This window comes from Dromaius novaehollandiae, chromosome 7 (assembly GCF_036370855.1).
Source record: "Dromaius novaehollandiae isolate bDroNov1 chromosome 7, bDroNov1.hap1, whole genome shotgun sequence".
Lineage (NCBI taxonomy): Eukaryota > Metazoa > Chordata > Aves > Casuariiformes > Dromaiidae > Dromaius > Dromaius novaehollandiae.
The window spans coordinates 10506892-10534780 of NC_088104.1; the positions used below are offsets into that span (position 1 = coordinate 10506892).

Below are 27889 nucleotides of genomic sequence, written 5' to 3' on the forward strand. Positions count from 1 at the left end.
AATCTACTGTTTCCTTTACAACTTACCCTGCTATCAATCTTGTGAGCAGTTAATAGACTTCAGCCATCAGACTCTCAAGGCTTGTCTCATAACAATGACTGATAGGTTGGGGACTAATATTGTAAGTCTTGAGAAATTGTCTTCTTTCTCTGAGAACCTTGACAAAGAAATTGGACTCTTTAAACCACTTAAAGGGGTGATCAAAACTGTCCTGCTTGAACTGGAAGATTTTTTTTGACAGTTCTCAGAACAGGTCCATAAAGGAAAAATTCATTGCTAAGCTACTGCTCATAATCATGAAAAATCTTGTCATGATACAAGTTTCCTATGCTGTAACATTGCCGAGTTATAGACAAGTACAGGACTAGCCAAATATAGCACTGCCATCACATTTTTCAGGGTGAATGTCATGGGTAGAGGGCACAGGTTTATTGACAAGGTAGAGCAAAAATATTTGAGAACTGGTAGGATGTTACCTACCTCTGTCTGCTCCACTGTGAATAAGAAATGTGTTTATCTCTTGGTAGTAATTAGCCATTTTGTTTGGTATTTAAGTTGATGGCTTAATTTAAGTAAGCTACCAGAGCTTTAGATAGTCTTTCAAGCTAGTAATCTAAGGTCCAGGGAAGCAAGCTGTCACAGGAAGGGCAGAAAGTAAAGATGGTACGTCATTCAAAAATCATGTTTGAGTAGAGGCCTCCAAGTTATTCCCACTGTGACATGTATAAGGAAGGTGTGTGCTGACAGGAGACACTGTCCTCTTCAAAAGAAACGTGTCTAGTTACTTCAGCCCTCTATACCTACAAGCTATTTTACAGAAGTCTAAAACCGTAACAACTACAAAAGAGCCAGGTATTCTTCCTTAGAAGACAGGGGGTTTTTTCAAACTAAAATAATAATGCTGAATGGAGCTCAGAAGCAACTCGCTGGGCATGCAGAGTAAAATCTCTCTGTTCTTTACTACTGACTTCTGCTCCACCGGCTTGCTTTTTCCAGGATTTTACCTGCTTGGCTAGGTAAGAGTATTCACACAACTGTTCTTGATGCTTTTGTTTGCTCTAGGTTTTTAGAGGAGCTCTGACAGTAGGAATCCAGCCTCTTGAATTGGAATGTTCTTTCCTTCTAAAAAGTGCTGGCTTCTGTTAAAGTCAAAAAAACTTTAATATTTGTGTCAAATCTCTTTATTGCATGGCCACATGGGGAAGAGATTACCTTTCCTTTCTTTTGGCCATACTTCTGATATGGAATTGTGAGAAGAGTTAGATATAGGGTGCTATTAAGAGGATGGAAGATGAATGGAAAATCAGGGTGCTGTCTAGACACACTATTTGTTGTATCAGTGTCAACCAGCTTAAGAACTGCATTCACCCTTTAAAAAAGAAAAAAATCTGAGCATACGCTATGATAACAGTTCATCTTCCCAAACACTTCCGTAGGCTACAACACAAAAAGATGAAGTCCTCTCCTATTTTTTCCTCTTGGTCAGAATTAAAAAGAAGAAAATAGTAAGTCCTGTAAAATCTTGTATAATAACTCCACAGTCTTCCAAATACTCTTCTTTCTTCTGGCTGTCATCTGCAGATATTTAGCCAAGCAGGGGTTTCTGGGCTCATCTGTAAGTGGTTGCAATCACCTATGAATGTTGAGAGTCACAGGAGCATTAGAAGTGTTACTCTGCTTACCTAAAACTAGACATTTATTCTTACAGATTGACAGACCCTGTGAATCTGTAAGAGTTACTGAGTCTTCCTTGTAAGCTCCTGATAAGTGTTCTTGATATATTGTCACTTCTAATTAATAAATGAGAAGAGGGATGAGTGAGAAAACAGACTGGCTACCTGAGCTGGTCCCTGCTGACAAATACCTGCTTTGGAAATGCCACCACCAGTGACAGCTGCTCCTTCTGTTTCAGTTCATTCAGAGGCTGAAGAGAAGTGAGCACAGGATTTCTTAGTCGTATATATGGAGGCCATTTTGTATTGTTACCAAGGGATAATTCAAAGTACCTTATTTGTGAGGGTTGCTAAGATGTACAGGTCTTAAAGAAAAAGATCCTTTAAATCAGTTTGAGATTAATTAAGGTTTTTTTTTCTGTTCAGAAGTACTGCACAGGAAAATAGACAATCCATATATAGATTTCAGACCTGTGCCCACAATCATTTCATACAAACACAGGTGAAAGATGACATTTTACTGTACATCCACTCCACATTGTCTATAATGGCAGTGGAATAAATCAATAGTAATACGTGGGCCATATGAAGAATGTTTTGTAAACTCTGTCTGGGGAGGGAATGCCATTTCTATGAAACTTACAACATAAAAAAAAATGTAAAATGAGTTGCTACACAGATTTGAAGTGATCTAGAACTAGAATCCAAAAGATACTCAGGCACCTCAACTCTCTGTCTTCAGTTACAACAGAAATCAATGGATGTGGGCTCCTAAATAAGTTTGAATCTGACACTTAAAAATACTAAAATCCACAAGGGGAAAGTCCATGTCCTGTATAGCATAGTCAGAAAAATTGTTTTAAAAAAATATTGTTCCTCCTTATTGGTGGTAGCAGAAGCCAATAATCATGGCCAAGCAAATTAGAATTACTCAATTATAGATTAATAGCTGAGTTTTTTTCATGTGGCAGCTAGGAGAAAGGTCTAATTTTAGTAAAACTCTTAATGTATAATCTGCTTCATATGAGCTCCAGCACAGGTAAGGCTAATACCTGTTTAAAGAACGTATGTGCACACATCCCTGTGGCAAACCTAACTTACGCAGGTACCCAAGTCTTTACAGACTGGTCCTTATGCTTGAAAACCTCATACTTAGTGGCTTGCCTCCTCATGGGTTGCATAAACCTGATTATTTGAATTGAAATTATTTTGTCAAAGATTTGGTCATTATTAATAGTAGCTAGTATTTATGTGATATTTACATTCTCATCACATTTTCAGTCATAGAAATATGGATCTAGCTGCCAAAAGGCTCTTGATGGTTTGTTTTTTCCTAGAGCTGAAAGTCTTTCTAGATATTTAACAAAATAATTGCAGCATTTATATAACAGTTTTCTGAAGAGTGTTTTATAAAGGAGGCTGGTTTTCTAATAAGGAGCTAATAGAGAACACAATGGAATAAAAATCCATCTGCTGGAAGCTCTCATAGGACCTTCGCACCTAAAACAAGAAAAAAAATGGAAAATGCATCAAAACAGTAAAGTTCAGTATAGTCCTTGTGCAATGGTATAAAAATAATCTGCTTCTAACAGATAAAAGCAAATTTGTGAAAAATGTAAATGATATTTAAATTGTATGTATTTGCTATTAAAAAAAAAAAGCAAACAGGAATACAAAAACAAGCTCACCAGTTCATGTAATTATTTAAAGCTGTTATCTAGGTGAATCATCCTCCTCCAAACCTGCCCCTAAGCAGCATGGTGTTCCTGAAAGTGCTAAAAGACAGAGAGCTATAATGAAATGGGTCTGGGTAGCTGTGTGGTGGAGACAGCAACATCTTTAGCACAATTGTACAAGGAGGCCATTGGACAAGAATTATAAAGGTGCAGGGAATATTAAGCTATGCTGAAAACTTAAAGATTCACAGAAAAAAAAAATCTAATTGTGACAAGACTTAATGTGGTTTCACTGATCTGAAGGGGATATAGCCTCTACAGGAGGGTTGCAGACTTTTGAGATGAATTTCCTCTGAAGCAGTCAGACGTGTGAGTTTTGCAGGTGCTACTTGGTAAGGTGATAAGGAGTGGGAAATGCATTCTGGAACTTGTTACACTCTCCAACTCTGTCACAAGTCCTTTTCTCTCTTAGCAAATCTCAGGACACCAGGGAAAAGTGAGAAATGTTGCAAAGAAAGAAGTAAGGACCTTCTGCATAGTCTGCGCATAGGTATTTATTCTCTGTATGTAGTTACAGAGGGACTAACACGTTTAGTTCTGTACTGTTATGCACGCTGACCAGCGTGTGTTGGCCAAAATGTGAGCACTGTCTAGCTTCCAAGATGAAAACTTAATTGATTTTTGCCTAGAAATCCTTATTTCTAAAGATGCAAGAAGTCACGGCTGATGCTACACCACAGAAATCAAATGAGAAAGCTCCCTTCAATTCCTAACATCATTGCTCACCTATGAATGGGAGAGTAGAAGGATATAACTGGACTGACAAAATAATCATCAGAGGGCAGAGTTTGCTTGATAGAATAAATAGTAATTTCTCACAGTAAATCCACATGTAAATTAGAGATACAATTTAATCAGAGTCTGGATGCAGATGCATCTAAATTGGATTTCTACAATTAGACTTATGAGTAGATTGCTATTTTCCACCCTTTTGTGTTTTGCAGCCCTCTGACTTGTGAGCCCACAAGCCTCCAAATGTACAGTTGGAAATATGATGTTATTTTGTATTTACTGTTAATTTCATGATTTAGCTCTATGTCCTTAACTATGTATTTATTTAGTTATTTTAAGAACAGTGAAACAGTTGGCAGTATCGGTCATCTTTTGAGGATCTATGTAACACTCAGAGAGATTTAACTATGAGGATGGTGTTTGTAGTTTCTGAGGTCACTGAAAAGTATTATCGAATGAAAAGTGATTTTCATTGTTTTCACTGTGCTTGGACATGAGATCAACTTCTAATACTGTAACTGTAAACAAAACTAAAATAGATCTTCCTTTAGTTTAGTTACTCAGTAGAAGAAGCAGTCTGTTCTGCTTTTGTTTAGTTGTGTGTTTGTGGGGGTTTTTTATTCTTTCATCTGACATTTACTTGCTTTTCTGCTATTTAGAATACACAAATATCTGCAATTCTCCTAATTTTTTAAAAAATTCCCTCTTCTGCTTCAAAAAGTAGTTCTTGAGATACTATTTCTTGAGATACTGTAATGTCTTGCCATGGCAATCTTCCAGGAGCACTACGACTTTGTATTCACAGGACAAGAAAGAAAGAGAGTAATTATCAAGAAAAAATAAATTCCTTTAAGACTTTATTCAAATCTCAATATTCAAGTCTCAATATTATAGAACTAAGTTACTTCAGCCAAGTGGAAGCTTTCCAATAGCGAATAACGAAGAAGCACAAAATTTCAGTGCATTTGATTTGTGGATTGAAATGTAACTGTGCAAATGCAGCATACACTGTATATGTAATTAATAGGAGTAGAGGGATGGGGGACACAGGGCTTCTAAGAAAGGAAGATTTTGAAATCATCTAGGCTGCTTTCATGGTAGGTTTTCACACATTGTCTGCAAGCCACACATTAGGTTTCTTTGTAATAGAATAAGACAACATCATTCCTGCAGGAGCAGGAACCAATGTAAGATCATATGCTGATCCATTTGGAGCCCTAAGCATGAAACTTCTACAATTAGTCTGGATTTTTTGTTTCCTGCTTTTTCTATCAAGTTTGTGCTGAGTTATTCAGATTGTGACAAGATTTTTTTATTCCTTTTTTAAGCTTACAGAATTGGAATGATTGTTGAAATGTGAATTGTTAAAAGGCTTTCCTTGTGAAGCTCAGTCAAATTCTGCTAACTGCTGGGTAGGGAGGAAGGTCAGGTGGCAAAATGAAAGCTATTTAGTTCTTTTCTCCTAGTAACGAAAGCTGGTATGAAATGCAGATAGTTTTCCCTTTGTTCCTGGATTACATCTGGGCATCTGCTAGAATGACTGTGCGAAAAACCAGCTGAAATCAAGTCTAGTTTTTGATTCTGTGTTGTTCATCTAGTGAGTGAAGTGGCATCCAAAAATTAACCAAACAAATCATCCTGGTGGTTCTGATACAATCTGTGTCTTTGATTTCTGTATTTTATTGTACGACTCCTGAGCATGCGAACCGAGGCCTTCTTGTTGTGGGGTAATCAGGGGTGGTGTGAACGTTTTTATTTTGTCAGATAGTTTTATTTCTTCAGTGAAAGTGAAAGCAAGTGAAGAAGAACATTGATTCCCAGGAAATACTCCTTATTTCAAAAATAAGCAAACAACCCTGTCCCAAAACTCTATCCTGTTACAATCAGTGACTGTAAGTGTCTATGAGCAAATGATATTCACTCACCTTCTTTGATCTTGTATTTCATTTTGACCACCAAAAACTTCAAGCCCTGCTGGAGAGCTCTCAGCAGCACTATATAGTCTGGTAATTTTGAAAACTGCCTGAGGTTTTGTCCAGCAATGTCCACTGAAATTGTACTAGTAGCAGACTATGGGGAAGTTGGGTGAGAACGTTAGTTATGTGTAGTGAAGGACACCAGCAATGAAAGCAGGCTGGATCTCACAGAGAAACACACCTTAAATATAACACCAGCTCGTATCCACGTTGCTGTCTGCTACTGTCAAAAGAGCCATCACCTTGCCAAGTAACAACACTCGCCGCTATCCTTCTTTTATGCGTATCTCCCTGTTAGAGGCTATTAGAGACTGTTAAAAGAGGTTTTACGAGAGGTTTAAGAGGATTTTTGAAGCATCTCAATTTCGAGGGCAATTATTTCAAAGCAGCTGGGAGAACTGTGCATTTTCAGAGGCTGGGTATCATACCGAGCACTCACCCACGCCATTACTCTGCTTCAAAACAGACCTAAAAGCGCAGGGGAATTTCAGGCGTTTCTTTCAAATGGGAAATGCTCCCCTGTGAACACTGCAACCTCGAACAAGGTTTCACACCCGCCCTGAACCCCTCACTGACCTGGGGCTGGGCCACCGTGGTGGTCGCTGCCACAGCCTGTTGTGCAAGTGCCTCCTTCTCTGCTCGCAGTGCCGCCGGCTGCCCGGCGGCTGGGGGCGCTGAGGGGAACATGGCGGCTGCGGGGGGCGCTGAGGGGAACATGGCGGCTTGGGGGGGGAGTGCTGAGGGGAGCTTGGTGGCTGGGGGGTGCTGAGGGGAACATGGCGGCTGGCGGGGGAGTGCTGAGGGGAACATGGCGGCTGGCGGGGGAGTGCTGAGGGGAACTTGGTGGCTGGGGGGGCGCTGAGGGGAACATGGCGGCTTGGGGGGGTGCTGAGGGGAGCTTGGTGGCTGGGGGGGTGCTGAGGGAAACATGGCGGTTTGGGGGGTTGCTGAGGGGAACTTGGTGGCTGGGGGGTGCTGAGGGGAACATGGCGGCTGGCGGGGGAGTGCTGAGGGGAACTTGGTGGCTGGGGGGGCGCTGAGGGGAACATGGCGGCTTGGGGGGGGTGCTGAGGGGAGCTTGGTGGCAGGGGGGGCGCTGAGGGGAACATGGCGGTTTGGGGGGTTGCTGAGGGGAACTTGGTGGCTGGGGGGTGCTGAGGGGAACATGGCGGCTGACGGAGGGGTGCTGAGGGGAACTTGGTGGCTGGAGGGGCACTGAGGGGAACATGGCGGCTAGGGTGGGCTGCTGAGGGGAAAATGGCTGCTAGCGGGCGGTGAGGGGAACAGGGTCGGGGGGCAGCTCCCAGTGCTGCAGGCGACCGCTTGCAAGGCGGGGAAGGAAGGGGTGGCAAGGGTGGCATGTGGAGGGGCCGCGAGCCCCTCTCCATCTTTGGCAGCCTCATCCTCGCCCTGCTGGTGCTCCTGACCGTCGCCACCTTCCTCTGGAACCTGCTGGTGCTGGTAACTCTCCTGGGGGTGGAGGCTTTCCTCCGGGTGCCCCACCACCTGGTGGCCTCCACAGCGGTCTGGGACGCGCTGGTGGCGGTGCTGGCGATGCCCCTGAGCCTGGCGACAGAGGCATCAGGTGGGCATCGGTGGCGGCTGGGCCAGGAGCTGTGCCATGCGCGGGTGTGCTTCGACGTGCTGTGCTGCACAACCAGCATCTGGGTCACCGCCGTGGCCCTGGACCACTACTGGTCCGTCGCCTGCCACCTGGAGTACATGCCACCGCGCCTCCAACGCCATGGTCGCCCTGGCCTGGGCCCTGGCCGCAGTCCAGGTGTGGGCCGCAAGTAGCCGCTCAGAAAGCGCCGCTCTGGGATGAGAGTTGTATTTTCTCTCTTAAGTGTTGTGCCACAAGAATGCGTGCGCTGAAATGACAGGTCCATCCATTGCAAATCTCCAGACCCATTTTAAAAATGGGCTCTTCAGTTTGAATTTACTCATTTTGGAGGGGTTGCCAGTATATCTGTGCTAGTTTTGTGTTGCCAGCAAATGTTTTAAGGTAGCGGTTCTTCACCTTTCTTACCTTTGTGACAATTAACATTTTAATTTCTCCTTTTGTGACAATGATTCTTGAATCTACGTTTAGTATATAGTGGCAACCTTCCCTTTCTCCTAGCAGCTTCATTTGCTGACTTAAGGAAAGATACTTTTGTGATTCGCATGGAAATATCTACTCATCACCTAAAGGAAGAGCTAATGACCTGCTGCAAACAGCTGGACCTTTAATGAACCTGTAGACGGAGGAAGCTGGCATTTGGGATGCATTTATTCTCAGTTTGCTTTCTGAGCTAACATGCATTCGCTGAGTTTTATCTTGAGACAATTTAAGCTCACAGGAGCAGGATTCATTGTGACCACTGGATAAGTAGCAGTTTTGTAGTTAATTTTGGAGAAGAATCTTCAAATATATCACTTCTGTTTTCCCCTGACGTTATTACTGTTCCCTTGGAAAAGCAGATTTTTTTCAGATGCAAACACAACGATAGTGTTTCCTGGGGGAGACGCAGTCCTAGTGAGGTGATTCAGATTTGCCCCTCCACACCCCAGTGCAATTAGATAGGCTGTCTGCATTAGTGCTTTTCCACTCTGTTCGTCTCTGTGATGGGGCAAGTTCTGTTCCACTTCTCTTGTTTTGCCTACTTAATCACTCTTGCTGCTTCTTTCTACCCTAATGTCTCTCCTTCATCCTCTTTCTTTCTCCCTTCCCTGAGCCTGTCTTCCTCACCCAGCAACACTCTTTTGCCACTGTTATTCTCGGTGTTAAGTGCCCTCTGCATCTCTGGCTGTTCTCAACCCAGGCACCCTGGATTCGCTGCTTCGACTAATATTAGGTGGGCTTTCAGAGGCGGATGTCAAAGGCTGGCAGTGCTGAAGTCCCAGGCTGAAGGCGAGTAGTAACAGCAGGAGTTCCTGCTGGGAGAGATCTCTGTGTTGGGCTCAGGTGCTGCATGCCAAAGCTGCAGGCTGTGGGCTGAGCTATACCGAGCAGTGCAGCCGGCTAAGTCTAGCAAGGTAATTTAAGGAGGGAAAGATCTGAGGTCATAGTACCCACATGCCAGTAGAAATGCCTGAAGAAACTGATGCACTAAGTGGAAGGATTATAATCATGCCTTGGTGGTTTGTACAGTTGGCTTTTCAGCCAGCAGTCAGACCCCATGGTGCTTTGCCGGCTGCTACTACCCACACCAACAGAGAAAGGGCAGTTGTCTCCAGGCTGAGCTGGCATACATAGGGTCAGTTGCCACACTTACAGAGATATCTGTGCAAGTTTATAATAACTATTCTGAGTAGTCTTTTGTCTAAGATTTTACTTGAGTTTTTGAAAAACTTTTTTAAAGTCTTTTAAGAAAAATCTGAAATTTCTGAGAAATATCTGAGATCTTTTAATATAATACAACATAGAGCAGCCTACCCCCAGAAATCATAGCTTGTGTCTTACTTCCCTTTGAAACCTAAAATTGCAGAACTGGGATGCTAAATTAGGCTGGCGCTTTTCTAATTCTTTGTTTGCTTATTATAAACACTGAAAAGTCAATTCTACAGTCCATACTGAGGTGAGTGGCCCTCATGTAAAAAAATAGTGACATACCGTCTGTGACAGAAAGCTATAGTCTGTCATACCCTGTTGACAGTAGGTAATAATTCTCTCTGTAAATAGACCAATTGAAATAAATGAGACTGCTTGAAAAACCCCAGATACTGCTGGATAGGGCCCTTTTAAATCAGTGAACTCACTTGTACAACAGGCTTTGCTCAGCAAGAACAAGGATGGCACAATCTGAATGTCAGGATTACTTATGTGTAACAATTGCAGGATCAGGCCTCAATTTCAGCATGACGAGCTAAAAATCAAGTTCTGTTGATGCTTTTTTCCCCCAAGGTACCTTGCATAGTTTATGTATAATAAGGGCCTGAGCCAAAGTGTATCATTTTTTTGAGAGTCTTTCCCATTACTTCAGTGGGGTTTGGGTCAGGTCCTCCAGTTTTATGTTCGGGGCTCCAAACTGTGCAGTGTCGTTCTGCACCTTGGCCAGTTTAGTCTCCCCAACTCACGTAACCAGCCAGGACCACATGGGAAAGAAAGCAAGTTCTCCTTCTCTGAAGGAAGTCTTGGCCTTGTATTTCTTCTTTCTTTCCCTGGGTGTGCAAGTAGATGAGATATACAAGAAAACAAAGCAAAACTGTCCAGAAAAGTGGGGGGTTTTGGTCAGGATTGGTGGAACATACAAAAAAAGTGTAGACATTCATATGTTTTGATTCTTTGCGGTGCATTTCAGTTTCGCATGCCCTTGTTCAAAGAACAAGTATGTCAACATTGCACTGAGACAATAATGATTTTTTCTTTGCTAAATCACACTGTAATAGGAAAAACTCTAAATTTGCAGGAATAAGGTAGATTTGATTGATATTTATCATGATTACTGTTATTTAAATTGGAAGATATTGCAGACCCTGGAGGTGCAGTACAAGTACAGGCAGAGTGTCTGCCATGAAGGACCTGTAATAACAATTGTTAAAGAAGTCTTAAGGAACAATTTATATCAAGGGATTTCAGTAGAAGTTCTTTGGTGGCATGTTGTTTATAACACTGTTAGGAACATAGGAATTAGGAACAGACAGCTCTGTGAAGCAACATAAAGCCGTTCTGTAGAAGTAATTTCCTGGGGATAGATGGAACAACAGAAGTAGCATTGAGCTGTGACTACTAATCCATGTAGAGTAATACAGAAGAATGAACTCTGACTCTAAAACCAACCTCCTTTTGCCAGTGATTCCTCTGTGTCTGTAGTGCAGAAGAAGAACGTGTACTCAGGAGCCCGTTTCCTTCATTCAGCTCTCTTTATAATACTCTTACAGGAAAGTGGTCCTCTCTTTCCCAACTTCCATTACATACTGCTTGAAAAGAGCACTTCAGATTAAATCCATATGTAACTTTAAACATGCACTGGACTTTCAGCTTGTCCTCAATCAGTCTCCACATTGAAGATGAGATGCTGGAGGTCATGTAATACATACATATGGTCAACCTGGCAGGGAGGGACCACAGATCCAGGAAGCTGCCCCATTTACTGGGGCTTTGAGTGTGGGGCCTTTCTAGAAATGCTGTGCCTCGGTCTGGTCTCTCAGCCATTTTGCAACAGCGAACATCAGGAGCAGCTGGCCCATAGATCACAGGTCTGCAGAGTGGCAACACTCCTATGGGGGACTGGCATCCCACGCCGGGCGTGCACGAGATGCAGGTGTCACAGCAGGCATGCCTGATGGAAAGGCAACTGAGTGAGCATCATCCCCAGTGCATGCAGTTGGCCAGTTGGAAACGGTGTATGGGGATGAGAATTAGATGCCGAGATGATCGTGAAAGGCTGAGCTTTAATACAACTTCCACCATTCAAATGCTTGTTGAAGTCCTGTTGAAGTCACAGGCTGAAGGACTTTGCTGAGCAGAGATATCCATTACATTTTAAAGAATACTTTGTGTATTCTTGGCTTTTGAAAGCATTTCTGAGGGAAAAGTGAATAGCTCCAGTCTGCCAGAGATATTTAATGCAATTTACTTCATAGAACATTCCATGGGAGAAACAACTGTTTTTCCTGAAGTGATAGGCTCCTACTTGCACTTTGTCATTACTATTATTACAACAGTATTGAGAAGTCCCACAAAGAACTAGTAAAAAGTTCTTTTGAAAAAAGCCACAAAACTATGACAAGAGAGGAAGCAGAAATTAAGTAAATATGAAGGGAACTGCTGTCCTGTAATTTACAAAAAAATAGCGTAATCTGTTTTCACCTTGCTGTTTAGCATTCAGAGGACTGATCTACAAACCAGTGGAGTTTGTGGGAATTCCTCTGATTTCAGTAGGAGCTGGATCAGGCTGTAAATGCATGCTGCATTAGAGAAAACACTCGAGGAGTGTGGTATCATGTATCAAAATAAATTAAATCACTTTTACCCCTCCACATAAAATTAAGTGATAGAAGAATTGTTGTCTTCAATTTCTGCAGTTCAGTCACAAAACTGTAGACTGAAAGTACTGAAAAGAAACGCACTGCTCTGATGATGGCATACTGGGAGCTCTATCTTTTGAGTACGGGTTGAAGGTTGAATATAGTACCCAAAACATGTTCCATGTAAGTGACAATATCCTTTGTGTGGCTCTTCCCAAGGGGCACGCTTATGCAGCCGATCCTCAGGGCTAAGACGTAATCTTTCAGGGTTGCTTGTCACAGATTTGCCCTCATGTCATACTTTCATCCCTTCTTGCAGAGTATGACTAAGGATATGCAGAACAAGTCCTTCTGCGGACAAATGATGTGATCCTTGCTACATGAGGGGTGTCCCATTTTAATTGTCCGGACAGATGTGATTTTCATTTTCCTCTGTTATTTGACTGCACTCATAATCTGCTGCTCTTTCATTCTGCAGTCATGTCTCATGTCTGAGAGTGACGACAGGGATATCCATCTTGAAGAGTGATCGTTTGGCCTTTGCCAGTGCTTCACTTGCAGAGTTGCTATGCTCGTATTAAACAGAGGCGCTTCATCTATTATAAAGCTTGCACAAAGGAGGCACATGGATGTAGAACAGGTAGCTAATTTCTAAACCACAAGCCATCTTTGGAAAGATGTCAAGTTTTTGGAATTCGTATGAATTATCACTTAGACAAATTTTAGAGCCACAGGTTGCATCCTTAAACTGTTTGCTTTAGCAGGCTTTCCTCATAATTGTAGTGCGTAGCAGAACTGTAAACTCACAGACACTTCAATTGTAAGAGTAAAATTACATGGGAATATCTTTTTCCGGACAAATTCTGAGCATAGTACTAATTTGTGTGCAGAACCTGTTTGGCACAGTCTTGCTGCCAGCCAGAGCTGTGCGCTGTACTCACCGTGCAGTTGAATGTCTTGCCCTTAGCAAGAGAGAAGGAGACAAGACGCACTGCCAGCAGCTCAGTGTAGCTGCCATTCTGCCATTTCATGCAACTCCTGTGGAGGCCAAAGTATGAGCTGAAGGCTGTTTGAAATGCTTTTTTTCTTCAGCAACAAACTCAGTACTTTTTGTGAGACTGCAAGTAGAACTGAACAAAATGAAGGATAGGTGATAGAAGAGGGGAAATGAGAACCAGACAGTGATGCTTCCCCAGGAAAGTGGATTTTTTTTTAAGTAAATACTTTGATTACTGCCCAAGTATTTTATATCTTAATTCAAAATGGTAGCACAGTGCCTAAAGGTACATCATTTCAGGTGCCTTGCTGTGCTCCCATGGTCATAAACTGTGTGGGCACTCTGACCAGACCACAGCCCCTGTGGCACACTGCTTTGTGCCCCTCTATGATGGAAAAGTGCGTATGCACAGTCTGCCTCAAGGAAGAGCAGAAGGCACCTGAATTCTGCCTACCATATGATGGATTTACTTTTTACTGAAATATATCTAAAGTATTCAATTTTATTTCAAACATTTAAGATTACCTTTTTAATGATGAAATACTGGTATTTTCCAAAGATCAGACACTTTTCTTATAACATTTCATTTATTTGAAATGCTAGTCTTTCATTAAAATAGGTTCTGATGAAAAAAATTGCCAGCAGGTTCAGCTGAGAGTTTTTGGGTGTACTCTGTCTCTTCTGGAGAATGAATAGTGGTGCCATGCTCCAGCACCCACAAAGGATGTGTGCATTCGTTATAGGAAGCTCTGTAATACCTTAGAGAAGTGACCCAAAGGGCCTTCAATGGAATGAAATTAATTTATGATTCAGGCCTGAGATACCCCAAAGATCATGTAACAACTTAGGAGATTCTAATTTAGGGATATGCAGAAGGTACCTGCCTTTTTAGCCTTATCTTAACAGCATGATTTCCCTTTAGGCATCAATGCATCCAGTAAAATAAACTGGGAAAGAATGTCCACAACACACATGGCAGCAGTTAGTCTTTATTTACCTTTGTTTGTCAGTCACACTCAGAAGCCTTTCCAACATAATGAGAAGTCTGGTAATTTTGGCACTCTGGGACATTTTCTTTTAGCATGAAAGGAATAGAGTTGGGGCCTTTTGTGGTTTGTGCACAGATGCTGTGCTGTCATTTAAAAATAATACTTCACTCAAACAAATTGTCTTAGTAAGAATCCATGTTTGCTTTTGTTTTGAGGTGAAGGAAGCTTCGGATGAACCACAGATGGTGTTTACAGCTCATCATGCAGCTATCACTTTCCAGACAGATGGAGAAACATAGAGAGAACAGAAAAAGGCAGCTTTGATGGTTGGCATCTTAATTGGAGTTTTTGTACTGTGCTGGATGCCTTTCTTCGTCACAGAATTAGTAAGTCCCCTCTGCTCCTGCAACATCGCACCTGTCTGGAAAAGCATCTTTCTTTGGTTTGGCTACTCCAATTCTTTCTTTAATCCTCTCATTTATACAGCATTTAACAAAAATTACAACAATGCCTTCAAGAACCTTTTTGTAAAGCAAAGATAAAAGGGGATATGGAGGAGAAAATGATTCCTTTATTGCATAATACACAGATTTCTTGAGGGAACATGCCTGTGATATGTACAGTTTTCAAGTGCAGGAGCTTTTCTTTGGACAAGTGTACTGACAGTTTACAGTTCCCCCTTGGAAATACACACGTGGTGCTCTAGGGTTTGGCAAAGAAAGACGACTGAAGCAGCAAATACCTCCCTTTAAGGTCTGCAAGCAAAGAATTATATGTGTATAATACCATGACTGTCAAATCTCACCAGGCTAATCTCATTTAGCCAGCCACAGCTGCCATTCTGTAGCTTTTTCTTCATTAGCAAAAGTGTCAATGGGAACTGCTAATTGAGCAATACCAAAATGTTGTGATATGGGCAGGATGCTGGTTTCATTTTCAAAATTTATTTAGAAAGGAGGAAATAAACATGCTGTATTCAATCATTACTTGAACTGATGCGAAATTAAAATCGATGACTGTAAGCAGCCCCAAAACATACCGTAATGTAAATGAAGTGCCATGCGTTCATTAGCAAGGAACAGTTCTCAGCTAGAAGTCTTGGTGAAGTAAACATTAGTTATGTCCACTGGGGTTAAGTGAAGTTTTAGAGCCAATTGCAAAGCTATTCTGAGCTATTTAAAATATGCCTGCACCCACTTCCAAAAGAGGAGGATCTAGCCACAAGTTTTTATCTGCATTGCACCCACTCATCCTACAGGTCTTATGCCCTCCCTGCTTTCTGAAACCCAGGTGAGCTCAAGGTAGACAACTGATACCTCTACATAAATGGAGATTGCATGTGTTATTATTTTGTAGTACCAAAAAGGCTTGGGATGCATTTGTTGCTACAAAACACCAGACAAGCTTGCTGGCAGCAACACCTGGGCTGCTCGTCAGTGGTATGAGAAGTCTGCACTGCCCTGTCTGGGGTCCCTGCACCACAGGTGATGTGCTTTTCACCATGCCTGAGTAAAATCCACAATTTGTCAGCTTGCATCAACTTTCTCCTACCCTGAGAATGGTGTTGATGCCATCAGGTTAAAGTGACCTAAAGTCCCTGTTTCACAACAATTAAAAAAAGAGAGAAACAGATTTCCACGCGTACTACCCAGTGTATCTGTATCCCTCCAATTTGTTTAGCTTCCTCCCCCTTCCTGGGGTGGGATACTGGAAGTATTTCTGAATATTTCTAGCTCAACTGACACAGCCCTGGCAGCCCCTCTCATCTCCTCCTAAAGCTTAATTACCCTGAGGACAAAACATCCTAGCCTGGATGGAGCCAGAAAAGATTTTAGCTCCTTTTGAAGCAGATATTTAACTTTTTAGGCCGCCTTTATCGTAGTTTTGCCTTTTCTGCTTCTTAAGCAACCCTTTGATTCAGAGCAGTACTCTGAGGCAAGCAGCACAAAATTCAACATGACTGAGTTGCAAATTACAGCTCCACCAATACTAACACCACTAGCATTTTGATCTCACTGCAGTCCATCGCACTCACTTCATCGCACTATTAAGGGAGGCTTCTGGTCTTATCTCACTAAGACAGTGTATGGTGAGATAAGGTTCCTCTGTGGAACTCACCCAGGACCTATTGTGTCTGTAGCCACAGACATCTCTATCTTAGGCACTCATTGAGCACCTTTCTCTCCTCAGTTTCAGTATGAATGAAGAAATTTTAATATCCTAGATTTTCAAAAAGTTGTTAGATAGTGGCTCAGACATGTAAATACCAACTTAAATACCTCTTTCCATTGTGACTCCCAATCGTCTGCATATGGAATAGATGTAGTTCAAATTAGTGTTTGGAGGTTTAATTGAAACGGAAGGAAGACACATGCGTAAAAGTCTAAAAACTTAACTAAGGCCTGAAGACCTCATTCAGAACCACTGATTAATTTTTCAAGTGTCCACATAAGATGGTCACTGCTCTGTAAACCTTCAAAATAGCTGATACAGGAGATTCTTTTGTAAAAAAGAGACCATCCTAAGGTGGTTGTCCAGGATTGTACAAGTCTCCTGTAAGCAGCCATCCTTGTAGTTTCTAATGACCGCACTCTGGCCAAATTTTAGTGCCTGTACCCTATCTTCAAGACAACTATTTATTTGCATGCAGACCTGATAGTGACCTTGTTGCACTACATTTAAGGTATTTAATACTCAGAGGTTGCAGCACCAGTGAGAGATTTGTTTAAACTTTAAATGTCAGCTGGTGAGAGAAATATCTGGCTCAGGTTCCAGTGCAGGAATACTTCTGAGAAGTAATGCAGATTAGGGGCTCCATTTTACTGTTTACTTCTGTGACTTGAGAAAACTAGTGTAAAGCCAGAAGACTACTGTGCAGTTCAATGTAGTTGTATACTTGCACTGATACTTTCACAAATGCTCAAGAGGTAGCACAGCTATCTTCAGCTAGCTCCAGAATTGGTAGCAGGGCTACTGATGTAGCATAAAGTAGAGCTCTCCACCTCATCAAAAATGAATTTAGCCTCCTCAAGAGGTGAATTTGTGTCTGTCTCTATTGTTTTACTGTGAGACATTCTCAAGATAACCAGTTTACTGCTCTGCCCACTGAAGTAACTGTGGCAGCAGTGACTTGTCACAGAATGACATACTTCCACTGAAAACAGTCTGGCTTTAATTCAGAGATCACAGATGAGTGGAGCTTTCATTTCAGTACAGGGCAATTTTAGAAAGCTCTGAACAAAATCAGCTTCTCGTATTGGCTCTGTGTGTGTCTGTGTTTAGAGGAGCAGCAACGCATACTCAGGATTTGAAATCCCCAGTGCATTTTAATCGTACAGAAACCGAGCTCAGTGGGAGGGAGGGAAAGAATGTGTTACCTGGGGATATGGCCTAGCCTGCTGTATGCCGCTTCCTGTTTAAAGCCATAAAAGACATTGCCATCATCTGACCTGCACAGCAAACAAAATTTTACTCACCAATTCATGTACCAAACCCAGTAACTTAGTGCAACTGAAGCGTATCTGTTGGAGAATCATCAGCCTTGATTAGAAAACTTGGAACAGTGGATAATTTTCCATCTCTCTTAGTACTTTGTTTCAGTAATTAATTAATCACTCTCACTATTAAAACTTGCAACTTTTTTTCAGTTAAAATAAAGAGGAAAGAATACAGTGAAGCATGCAAGCATTCCTTTTTCTGCCACGTCAAGCATTAGAGTTCAGATCTTTAATAGTTGCTGTGTTCTTATCCTTAGCTTAAAGATGGCGTGAAGACCACACAGAAAATACAGCTCCCACATGTACTAAGATGAATGATATAACCTTGAATATCCAAATAGAAGAAAACAGCTATTGTAAAGAAACCTCATTTGGCCGTGCTTAGCTATATGCTCATTTATTTCTCCAAATCCAAGTGGCCAATATGGAATAGACCAGTTACCTCTGCTTACACACAGTTGAGATTAGTTTCAATTTTATTTCCTGGCACTGAATCTCATTGGAGGCTGTTGCTCAGCAGAAAGTCATTGCCGTATCCTGTGGCAAAGCTCTGCAAATACTGCAGCCATACAAATTAAGGCCTCAGTTTTTCATGCTGGTGAAATACAGACTGTGCAGAAATCCAAGTATTTCAGAAGATGAAAGCAAACAGAAAAATGCTAATCATTTTACATGCTCCTGCCTATGTGAAACCCACGGCTAGCATCCATGCTACAGCTCCCAGAATGAAAGCTGTTCAGTAATTCATTACCATACCCAGGAGCTCCTGATCTTTCAAACACACTTTAATCTCTGTTTCTAAATAGCTATTCTTTCACATTAGGATTCCCAAGCACTTACTACATGAAGATAGATGTAAAAAAAAAAATGAAGGGTGGGCCTGAAATTACAAGCGTGTGAGAAACTCCTTCCATGAACAGTAACTCAGAAGCTGGTCTACACCACAGTCACCAAGCAACCAGCTAGTAGCAGCAGCTTATTTTGGTAACATGCTAAGTGCCAAGTGGCTGCAAAACCTGCCTGAAGAGCTGGGAAATTGGCAGTTCTTCCCTTAAACTCTAGGGACAGGAGATGCACTCCTCTGCATGTCAGCTGGCTGAGTTTATATACGGTGCAACCATAGCTGTGTAGACACTGCATGAATAAATCTGCTTGCATTCAACATTTTTTATATGAAAGACTGTCCTAAGAGTATGTCACCCACCACCCAACCCAGTAAGATCTGCATATTGTCTTGCACAGATGCCCTAGTTACAAGCCTAATTAAGCCAAGCTGGCTCCAAGGAGCTGGGGTGTACCAGCAAAGCACAATTCTTCAGCTGTCTGTTTAGCACAAGTACCAACATCTTTACAAAGTGGGGTCTAAAGGAACTAACACCCTTTATCTCATGCAAATAATTTTTTATGTTTCTAAAGAAAGCTTTATAGAAATTCCTTATCTCCTGCATGGCTAGATGTACACAAAGCATTTTTTTTTTCCAGAGAACATGAGTACATGCTCGTCACGTGCTATACGTATCCCAAGGGCACACAGTAAAATGCCTGTGCATGTTATACGTTCCCCCATCCCCAAACACATTGTTTCGCTCATAGGAACCTACACAGTAATTTCACACTTCAGTGAGGAGATTTTTCAGGATATAAGGTGAAAAGAGAGGAGGGAAAGAAACCTTAAAAAGAAACCTTGATCAAATTTTAACTTGCCCTTAAAGATTTTCCTTTAAGTCAAATTAAGTACGTCTTGGTGCAGTACTTCATTCTTTTTGAAATACTGTAACAAAAAGATTGTCTGAATCACACACTGATTTGCTGAATGCCACTGATTTCACTCTGAAAAGACACTTTAACAAGTATGCACTTGTGGAACAGCATTTCAAGAAAGCTATCATAGTCTAAACAGTTAACGTGCCTGCCTTAACTTCATGGAGACTGTCCCAGGTTCTGGAACAAAGAGCAGGCTTATTTTGCAGCAGTTTACTCATCAGCAGATCAAAACAGTTAAGACTTACTGAAATATAAATTAAACCTCTGAGGAGGCTCTATCAACTAAGATCCTGTAAATCTTATTTTACAAACCTGGTAATACTAATGAATTCAGGGCGAGATGATGACAAGAGTTCTGAGAAACTGTTAGCCCCTCCCTGGCAACCAGCTGAAAGCAACAACTGTGGCAGATTCTGCATGCATAAGTTGTATTTTGGAAACTGGGATTTTTAAGTTAACCATCAAAAAGTCAAAATACACAGAATATACACTTTCTGATAATAAATTACACATTTAAACGAAAAAAGAACCGATCAACTTCTAGTTGGTAAAATATGCACTTTCATCATTCATGATACCCATTCATATACATCAATGCTTTCTTAATCACTTCGCTTACTTGAGATCGGAAAACCACTATTATGCAACACAAGATCTAGCTAGCTGTCTATATGTATCTAGCTTTACTGTCTCCAACAGTGGCCAGTAGTAGTTTTCAAAGAAAGTTTAAGATGCTTATAGTGGTAGTCAATCTCCCAATGCCACAGATCACATAGGTAAAATACAGTTCTTTCTTACATTCAGCAGGCCAGTTTCTCACAGCTTCTTACCGCTTGTCATTCTGTTCTGTTTAGGGGGGTTTTGTTCATTTGTTTCTTTGGTAACTCTAACCTGGTTTTGAATTTAGAGCTGCCTTAGCTTCAGCACTTGGAAGCCTGCTCAGTTCAGCTATTTTTAAGGCTCTGAACTTTCATTTAGCATCTGTCAAAACTTCATCTGCAGCTTCAAATCATTATTCCTTACTCAAGTACATTCAGAGACTAAATATATACCAGCCTTTATTTATAGTAAAGCAGAAAGTAATTACAGGCAGATCACATCTCTCTCAAGTCTTTCCTCTTCAAGTCTACACACAACATAGCTCCTTTTCTCCCAGCTAGCTGCTTGTTTGTATTTTGTACTCTCAAAATCGCTTATTTCTGAAGTTCCTGTTCAGCGACTCCTATTCTGACTCCTTTTTCTACCAATCCTCCAGCAATGCTTGCTTCTTTAAAGCATTAGTACAAGTCTTTAACAGATGAATGGAGAAACCACCTTTGGACACCAAATGGAACAAAAGACTTCTGTAAGCCTTTATCTCAAACCAAGTTAAAAAACAGTAAAACCATACAAGAACAACTACTGCCTTATAGGCAGCAATAGAGTATGTTAACCTGCAAGTTGTCCCTCCACTGCTATAATTTAAAACAATGTTTTTGTCCCTCCTCCTTCACTTACTGGTGTTAGGTCTATCTGTACTTTTCACAGGGGACAGAGCAGAGATGAGAAGAACTCCCTCATAATTTCTTATGAGGGCAGTGAGAGCTGAGGGCATTGAATGCTTTTTGAGGGCACTGAACACTAGCTTTATAGCTCTGAGAACACCCTGCTCCTGGATGCACACTGAAATAATCTGTGCTCTTTACTGTACACATTTTTAGTGCAAAACTTCTGCAGCAGCTACCTGCATCTGAAACACAGGAGATACCACTTGAACACAAGAAAACACTTCTTCACTGCGAGGGTGGTTGAACACTGGAACAGGTTGCCCACAGAAGTTGCGGAGTCTCCATCCCTGGCAAGACAGTCAAAACTCAACTGGCTGCAACCCTGGGCAACCTGCTCTAGCTGATCCTGCTTAAGCCAGAGGGTTGGACCAGATGATCTCCAGAGGTCCTTTCCAACCCTTTTGTGATTCTGTCAATGTCATAATTACGCAAAAAGACCTTAAATCTCTAGAAAAGTCATGGTCTACATCAAAGCTCATGGGCTTAAAGAAAACAATAATCAAAATATTCCCTGTCCTTCTTCCTTTAAAACTCCACTTAGACATTCCCTGCTGATACTGTCCTTTGCTTTGACAAATGTTATCATTTTAATGGAAGCCAAAATTAAATATGGTTTTGTTTAGCAGAACTGTCATGTTTGTAATGCCAAAACAACTTAGATACTGTTCCCAAAAGACACTTTCCCACGAGTAGCCATACAGTGCGACGTGTAGTTCTTCCTCCACAGTAGGACTGGGTGTCATCTCATTAGATTATGGCTAAGCATGATTGTGACCAAGTTGAGCAGAAGCAGGCACAAACTGGGCTGTTAACAGAGGTGCCATTTCTCATACTGTTTATTGATTCCTCTCCAGTTATCAGAGCCCAAAAGTTTCTCTAACATACACAGACTACCTACAGAAAGCAAAAAACAGTTGACATAACGTTTTCCTTACCTCTCCAGCCTCTCCTTCTCCCTTCCTTCAACACTGGGGGCTGAAAGCAGAGACAGTGTCTGTCTGCCTTGGATTTCAAATCTGTTATATAAAGAAGTTGACTCATTACAGTAAGTTATCATCTCAACTCTGATTATATTTTCTATCAGAAATAACTGGATCTTCACAAAACCCGGATTCTGTTTATATCTTCGCCAAAATCACTAGCTCCTAGTCAGATTAATGGATGTAGTATTTTTATATTGTGTTGAAGTTTCCAGATTACTGTGTTTGTAACAGGTAAGCATAAAGTTTGTGTTATGCTGAAAAAACAATCATGTCATTTATTCTATACACAACTAGTATTTATTAATCATCCACCTAGGAAATTTTGGTTGTTACTTTTAACATTCTAATTAAACCAGTAAGTAAAATGTTTAAAATATGGAGTAAAAGTTCTTGTCTGTGATATGCACAGGCCATCTCTCATTGGTCTGTAGAAATCTACACCTAAAAGCTTTATTTCTTTTTAAAAACAACAAAAACAGGGTTTAAAGCAATTTTGATAAATATTTTTAAAACGAAAATTGAAAAGTCAAAATTACTTTTAAAAAGGAGACCACATGCAAATATGTCAGAGCTTGAATGCACTAAACAGGTTATCTTGATTCCTAAATCAAATTATTGGTTTTACAAATTAGAAAGAAAGGGGGTAAAATTGTGAAGTGTGTGGTCTTTAGTAATATTATAACTTGTGAATTAATATCAAAGCTGACTGGAGAATGCCTGCAAGTAGCACTCAATGCAAACTTCCTTCTTCAGGATTTTTGAATGCATTTGTCTTTGTTACTTCACTAGGTCTAGGAAGACTGGCTTTCTGAACACATACAAGAGGATCAGCCTGCACATATCCAGTCACTAACTAGTGTGGGGAGCAAGGTATAAATTGTCACAGTAAAAAGGTTTTCCTTCTGTTGGTACTGAAGGAACAGAAAAAGTGTTTCAGGCTGTCACAACAGACAGACTTGTTTACAAGAAGATGTATCACACTGAATCTAGTCTCCCATAGCTGTGGGGAACACGGGTACAACGGGAAGCTCGCAGCATCTACCCAGGCAGACTATCGATGATTAAAAAAAAAAAAAATGCATCCCTTTCAATGCTATGAAGTTCATATAAAACTGGACACAAATACTACTTTCTTCAGAAGGACTGGAATCAGACACTGTAGTGCAATTAACTTGTACTATCTCCACTGAGAAAAATTCTGTATCTTAAATTGATGCTTAGGTAAGAGAAATCTAACCTTCAATGAACCTCTTTGGCATCTACTAGGTTTGACAGCTTGTTCCAAATACCAAACTCTTAAAAAGCAGCAAGAGAAGACAGAATGGTACCAACTGCTATGTGACACATGAAGACATCTCTGTGAGGGACTATTTACATTACATTTATACCACATTTGCACAATTCATCTTTTAATGCACTGGTAATTCAAAAGCATATTAAGGCTTCCAAAGCAAAAATGTGTCACCTTAAAAACACAATAGCGGAAGGTCACTGGATTCCAAACATGTTTTTATTTTGTATTCACTGCCATAGAAAGTAATCTAATAGCATGGTCATCACTGTTAATGGGGGGGGGGGGGGGGGGGAAATACTGTTTTTCTTTTCCTGAACAAAAGATGTGATGTACATAAGTCCAGTCTTAAATTCTGATGTTAAGTACAAAAAGAGCTATTTGAATTATAAAATACTGTATGTACAAGTATATAAAAATGTTCCAGGAGGTGTTCAACAGATTCTCTAAACTTTCAAAGGCAAATCTTCAGCCAGGGTAAACAGCTTGTTGTCTTCAAAGATGAGCATCAGTTCATTTGAGCAGAACGCCTGAACCTTTATCCTCCTATGTTACAGCTGAAGCGGACTGTTTTTCATCTCAGCCAGGGTAACATGATGGTGCTAGTGATTAAGGTGTTTTTCCTGGAGCTATTAATTTAACAAGCACTCTCTGTATATATAAAAATGGAATTTCAAAAAAAAAAATGTATACAACAACTAGACTTTATAAAAATATAAATCTATAATTTTACACCAGGAATTATCTAAGTTAAGTTTCCACTTTTTTTTTTTTTTTTTTTTTTTTTTTTTTTTTTTTTTAAGTCTTAACCATTAGGAATTAATTTTTGTCTTTTGGAATCTTATCTATGGCTAGAATGTAAATTTAAATAATGTGAAGTTATTAGCTAGTGAAAAGAATTTTAGGAACTATTTTCTGTGTTTGTTTTGCCTAAAATTATCAGATTTCTGCATTCTGCAGTACTCCTTTTATGCTACTTGCACATATTATTTTCAAATATGTTACCAACAAAGTCCACATCTACTTTTTCCAGAATTTTGACCTTCTTCAGTGTTGAAACCCAAATAAAAATCATCCCATCATCCTCACTGTGGAAAAACAAACCCCAAATAAATAAAGTTAGACAGTACTTCTATTTTTCTGTACTGCATTAACTTTTTACTGTGTAGTGGAGGCAACAATGAATAATACAGCCATTAGATGAAGGGAATGTAAAATAGAATACATATTGGAAAAAACAGACTTCTACAGCTGTGTATATATATATGTATATATATACACACACACGTGTATGTCTACATTGCAGTTATCATTGTCACTTCACAAAAGATTCAATTTACGGACTGAACAATTGTTTATAACTTCATCAGCTGGAGTTCTTCAGGAAGAACTAGCTTTCAACTTGGACAGCAGCATTTCATTCTTACGGCATTCCTGTTAACAAAAAAGCAAACAGATCAGGTAGTCACTCTTAACTCTATTAGTTGTGATATAAATCTTCACACCATCAAACCGAAACCTCTTACTCTGAAAGATCTCCAAGATCCAAAGTAGTCTGGAGTGAGTGATGAGCTGCAGATATTTCTGATTCATCAAAAATATTGTTCCAATGGCATATTTGTTAAACTTTATGATGTATAAGCCAAAAAGAATGCTACTTGATCATTAGTCTAAAATTGTTATAAGTAGCTAAAGCAAATCCACCTTTTTAGTTATAAATTGAAAAAAACTGAAATCGAGATTACTGTGATCTGGAACATCAGAAAACAATTTACAAAAAAAAGTTGTTCCATGAACACTAACAAGTCAAGAAATGTATGTACATATGTACGTACTATCTGTTCTCAAGCCATCGCCATTTTAAAATATGTGTTTATTTTTAGGGTAAAAGACAGGATAAAAAAGGTAGAGTAGAAATGCTCTCACAAAGGCAGCGGAAGACAAATGGCTTCTGTATGCTTAACAAAAGGAACCGAAAACAAAAAACATAAAAACACCACACATCTAAGTGCTGTAAATAGGACATAAAATTCTGCCAGTCATAAACATAGCTAAGCAGTCCCTGTCAGTGTCCCAGAGTACGCAATCCAAAACAGGAGGGAACTGTCTCAGAACAAACCAGGACAAATTAGAGAAAGATGTTTTTTCCCCAAACATCAGAAATCAAAAGACAATTTTGTTGGCAGCACTACTTTGTCATTCATTATCAACGAGACAATAACTAATAGAAGCACATTATGATGATTAAGGGAAACCAAGGAGAAGCTAAATCAATGAAGTATTAAGAGTACTTTCATAGTAGTTAGACAAGAAGGCTGGCCATTTCCTTTATTAGACTTAGAAACAAATACCCAGGACAAACTCAGTAATCCACCAGCTCTCTCATCTACAATATGGATTCTTCTATCACAAAGGGCATGCATGCACAGGACACCTAATTGAGTCTTGAAATAAATGCCTTCAGGAAGTATTATTATGTATGAGTAGCAAGACTCATTCTGATAAAAAAATCTCACACACGTTTCCATCACCCTCTCTGCTCCAATACCTAACTGTTCATGGATCTCCAAGAGATTCCACTAGGAAACTTAAATACAAAGCTTGCTCAATAACAAATTAATACTTCCCCAGAAACAAGGAGGCCTGCAAATCTGTCTGTGACAAAAGAGTTTGAGTCCAAGAATCATGTGGAGAGATCCACCAAGAGACACTGTGAACATCACATTGTAAGTATTGTATAAACATCAATGCACAAGTTAATACTTAAATCAAGCCAGAAACTAAGTCACTGAACATCAGAGCTTACACACTTCCAGAAATCTTAAAATGCTGAATTGCTTCATCTTCCATTTTCTGGATTTACTTCATTAACAAAACACAAAAAACCCACAAACAACCCCTCCACACACAACACAGGCATGCACATTCACTCCTCTATCCACTGGCAGACTTTTTCACTTTTACACTAGCTTTCATATAAGGCTCTAACATTATTCTGCAATCAAGTTTCCTACCCAGATTGCTGAGCTACTGTATATTACCCTAATTTTGCAGAATTTTTAAGCAATAAACGTCAAGGAACAATCCTTCGTGTTTGTTCCAAGATGACTTAACCTACTTGAATTACTTCCACTGTCAACTCCTAAGCAGGAGTCACGAACTGAATTCCAGAAATTTGCCTTTCTTGCTACAACTGTGGTACAGTGTACCCCAAAGGCCTAACACCTCATCCCAAGGATACACATGATGCACAAAGAGAAGTTTGAGAGAGTAAAACAGGTCTCATTAGCTCTTATAGCATTAATACATCTAAAGCAATTATTACTTAAGCCACTAATATTATGCTGAAAAGCAAAGCAGCATAGAATCTACTCCTGAAAAAGAAGCCTGTGACCTGCCTCTGCCATTGTGGACTTGAATAGGAGTGGAATTAGCTGTTCTTCCAAAAACTCAACCTTATCGCCAATTAGTTGCTGAGATTTTCTTTAATGTATAGACAACTTTGCAACTGACTATCCTCTAATATCTAATTATAGTATTTGTAATAACAAGTCATTTATTGCCCTCTAACTGCTGCTCAATGAGATTTTAATGAGCTACATTATGAGCCTTAAAAAAAACAAAAAACACACACACAGTTCTTGTGCTGAGAAAACACTTCAGCCATTCCAATAATCTGAAAAATGCCCATTTCTCTGTAACAGAGAGCTCGTTCTCAAAATGAGATTGTTTGTCTCCTCAGACCACTTCTCTTTGTGATTTAACTTTGAGACTTCAGAAGAGAAATTCAGAAAGAAAGAAAAAGTTCTGGCAAATCCATATATCCAGAAATTTGACCCTTACTAAAAGCAAAGTTTATGATCCATTCAAAGCAACCAGTATCACTGAGCAGAACACCTTTGTAAGCAACTATTTACCAGCTCAAATACTCACCAGTCTACATTAGCAAAAGTGCTCTTACCTCCTTAAATTCTTTCACTGTTTTAAAGTAAAGCCTCTGTTTCTCTAGAAGTTCCAAATATTCATCATTCAATTGGTCTCTTCGCATTTTGTTTTCTTGCTTCTTTTTTTCCATCTGTTGGTATATAGGAAGAATAGAAGATCATATACTATGTACGTGTAGGTATATATACATGTATGCACAGATATATACATACATACACAGACACACAGACAACTGTCTACTATAGATAATGGGAGACAGATGATTCATAAATGATACGTAAGTGATACCACTGGCTGGTGCTTTTAATACAATGAACTTTTAGGCCAGCTCTTGACAAAAACAAACAAAAATACCCTAAAGCTAAAGTCTCAGTTGCAGCAGCGCTACAGGGAACATTCAGATTTGAACTAAGGTGTACATCTCTGCAAGCCCAGAATCTTGCCCACTAAACAGTGTTCCATCAAAGATGACTCAGTGAAGTTAATTAATGAAAAAACGGAGGTTTTGGATGAAACACCGAGATCTTGATTCAGTGTTCAAGTTTGCTGTATCGATCACATGGGGGAGGCATCTTTACCTTACTATACAATGCTGTATTTGCGCAAGACCTACACTTAAGAAATCTCTCTTCTCCCCTCTTCTCTCAACCTAGGAGTGGAACGTGCCAAAGTTGTGTCAAGCATAATGTAAACCCCTAAGAGTGAAGAGGATCAGTACTTATTACAGAACAGACTGCCTTCCTCTCAGGAGCAGTCCTAACAAAGTCCTTCCATCATAAGCACCACAGAAGAGGTTGCTGCTAGTCT

At 40.3% G+C, this 27889-nt stretch overlaps 1 protein-coding gene and 1 pseudogene across 1 annotated transcript in view; one reads left to right on the forward strand and one right to left on the reverse strand.

The window, feature by feature from the left end:
- The first annotated feature begins 6213 nt into the window (after positions 1-6213).
- LOC112981468 (5-hydroxytryptamine receptor 5B-like) lies at positions 6214-14597 on the forward strand (annotated as a pseudogene).
- Positions 14598-23338: 8741 nt separating this feature from the next.
- Positions 23339-27889, reverse strand: part of CCDC93 (coiled-coil domain containing 93) — a 56138-nt gene continuing 51587 nt past the window's right edge. The window contains exons 22-23 of the mRNA XM_026097136.2: positions 27099-27212; positions 23339-24571 (exon numbers count right to left, since the gene is read on the reverse strand). Coding sequence (XP_025952921.2) covers positions 24518-24571; positions 27099-27212 — 168 coding nt within the window. The 3' untranslated portion in view covers positions 23339-24517. The remainder of the gene's footprint in view (positions 24572-27098; positions 27213-27889) is intronic.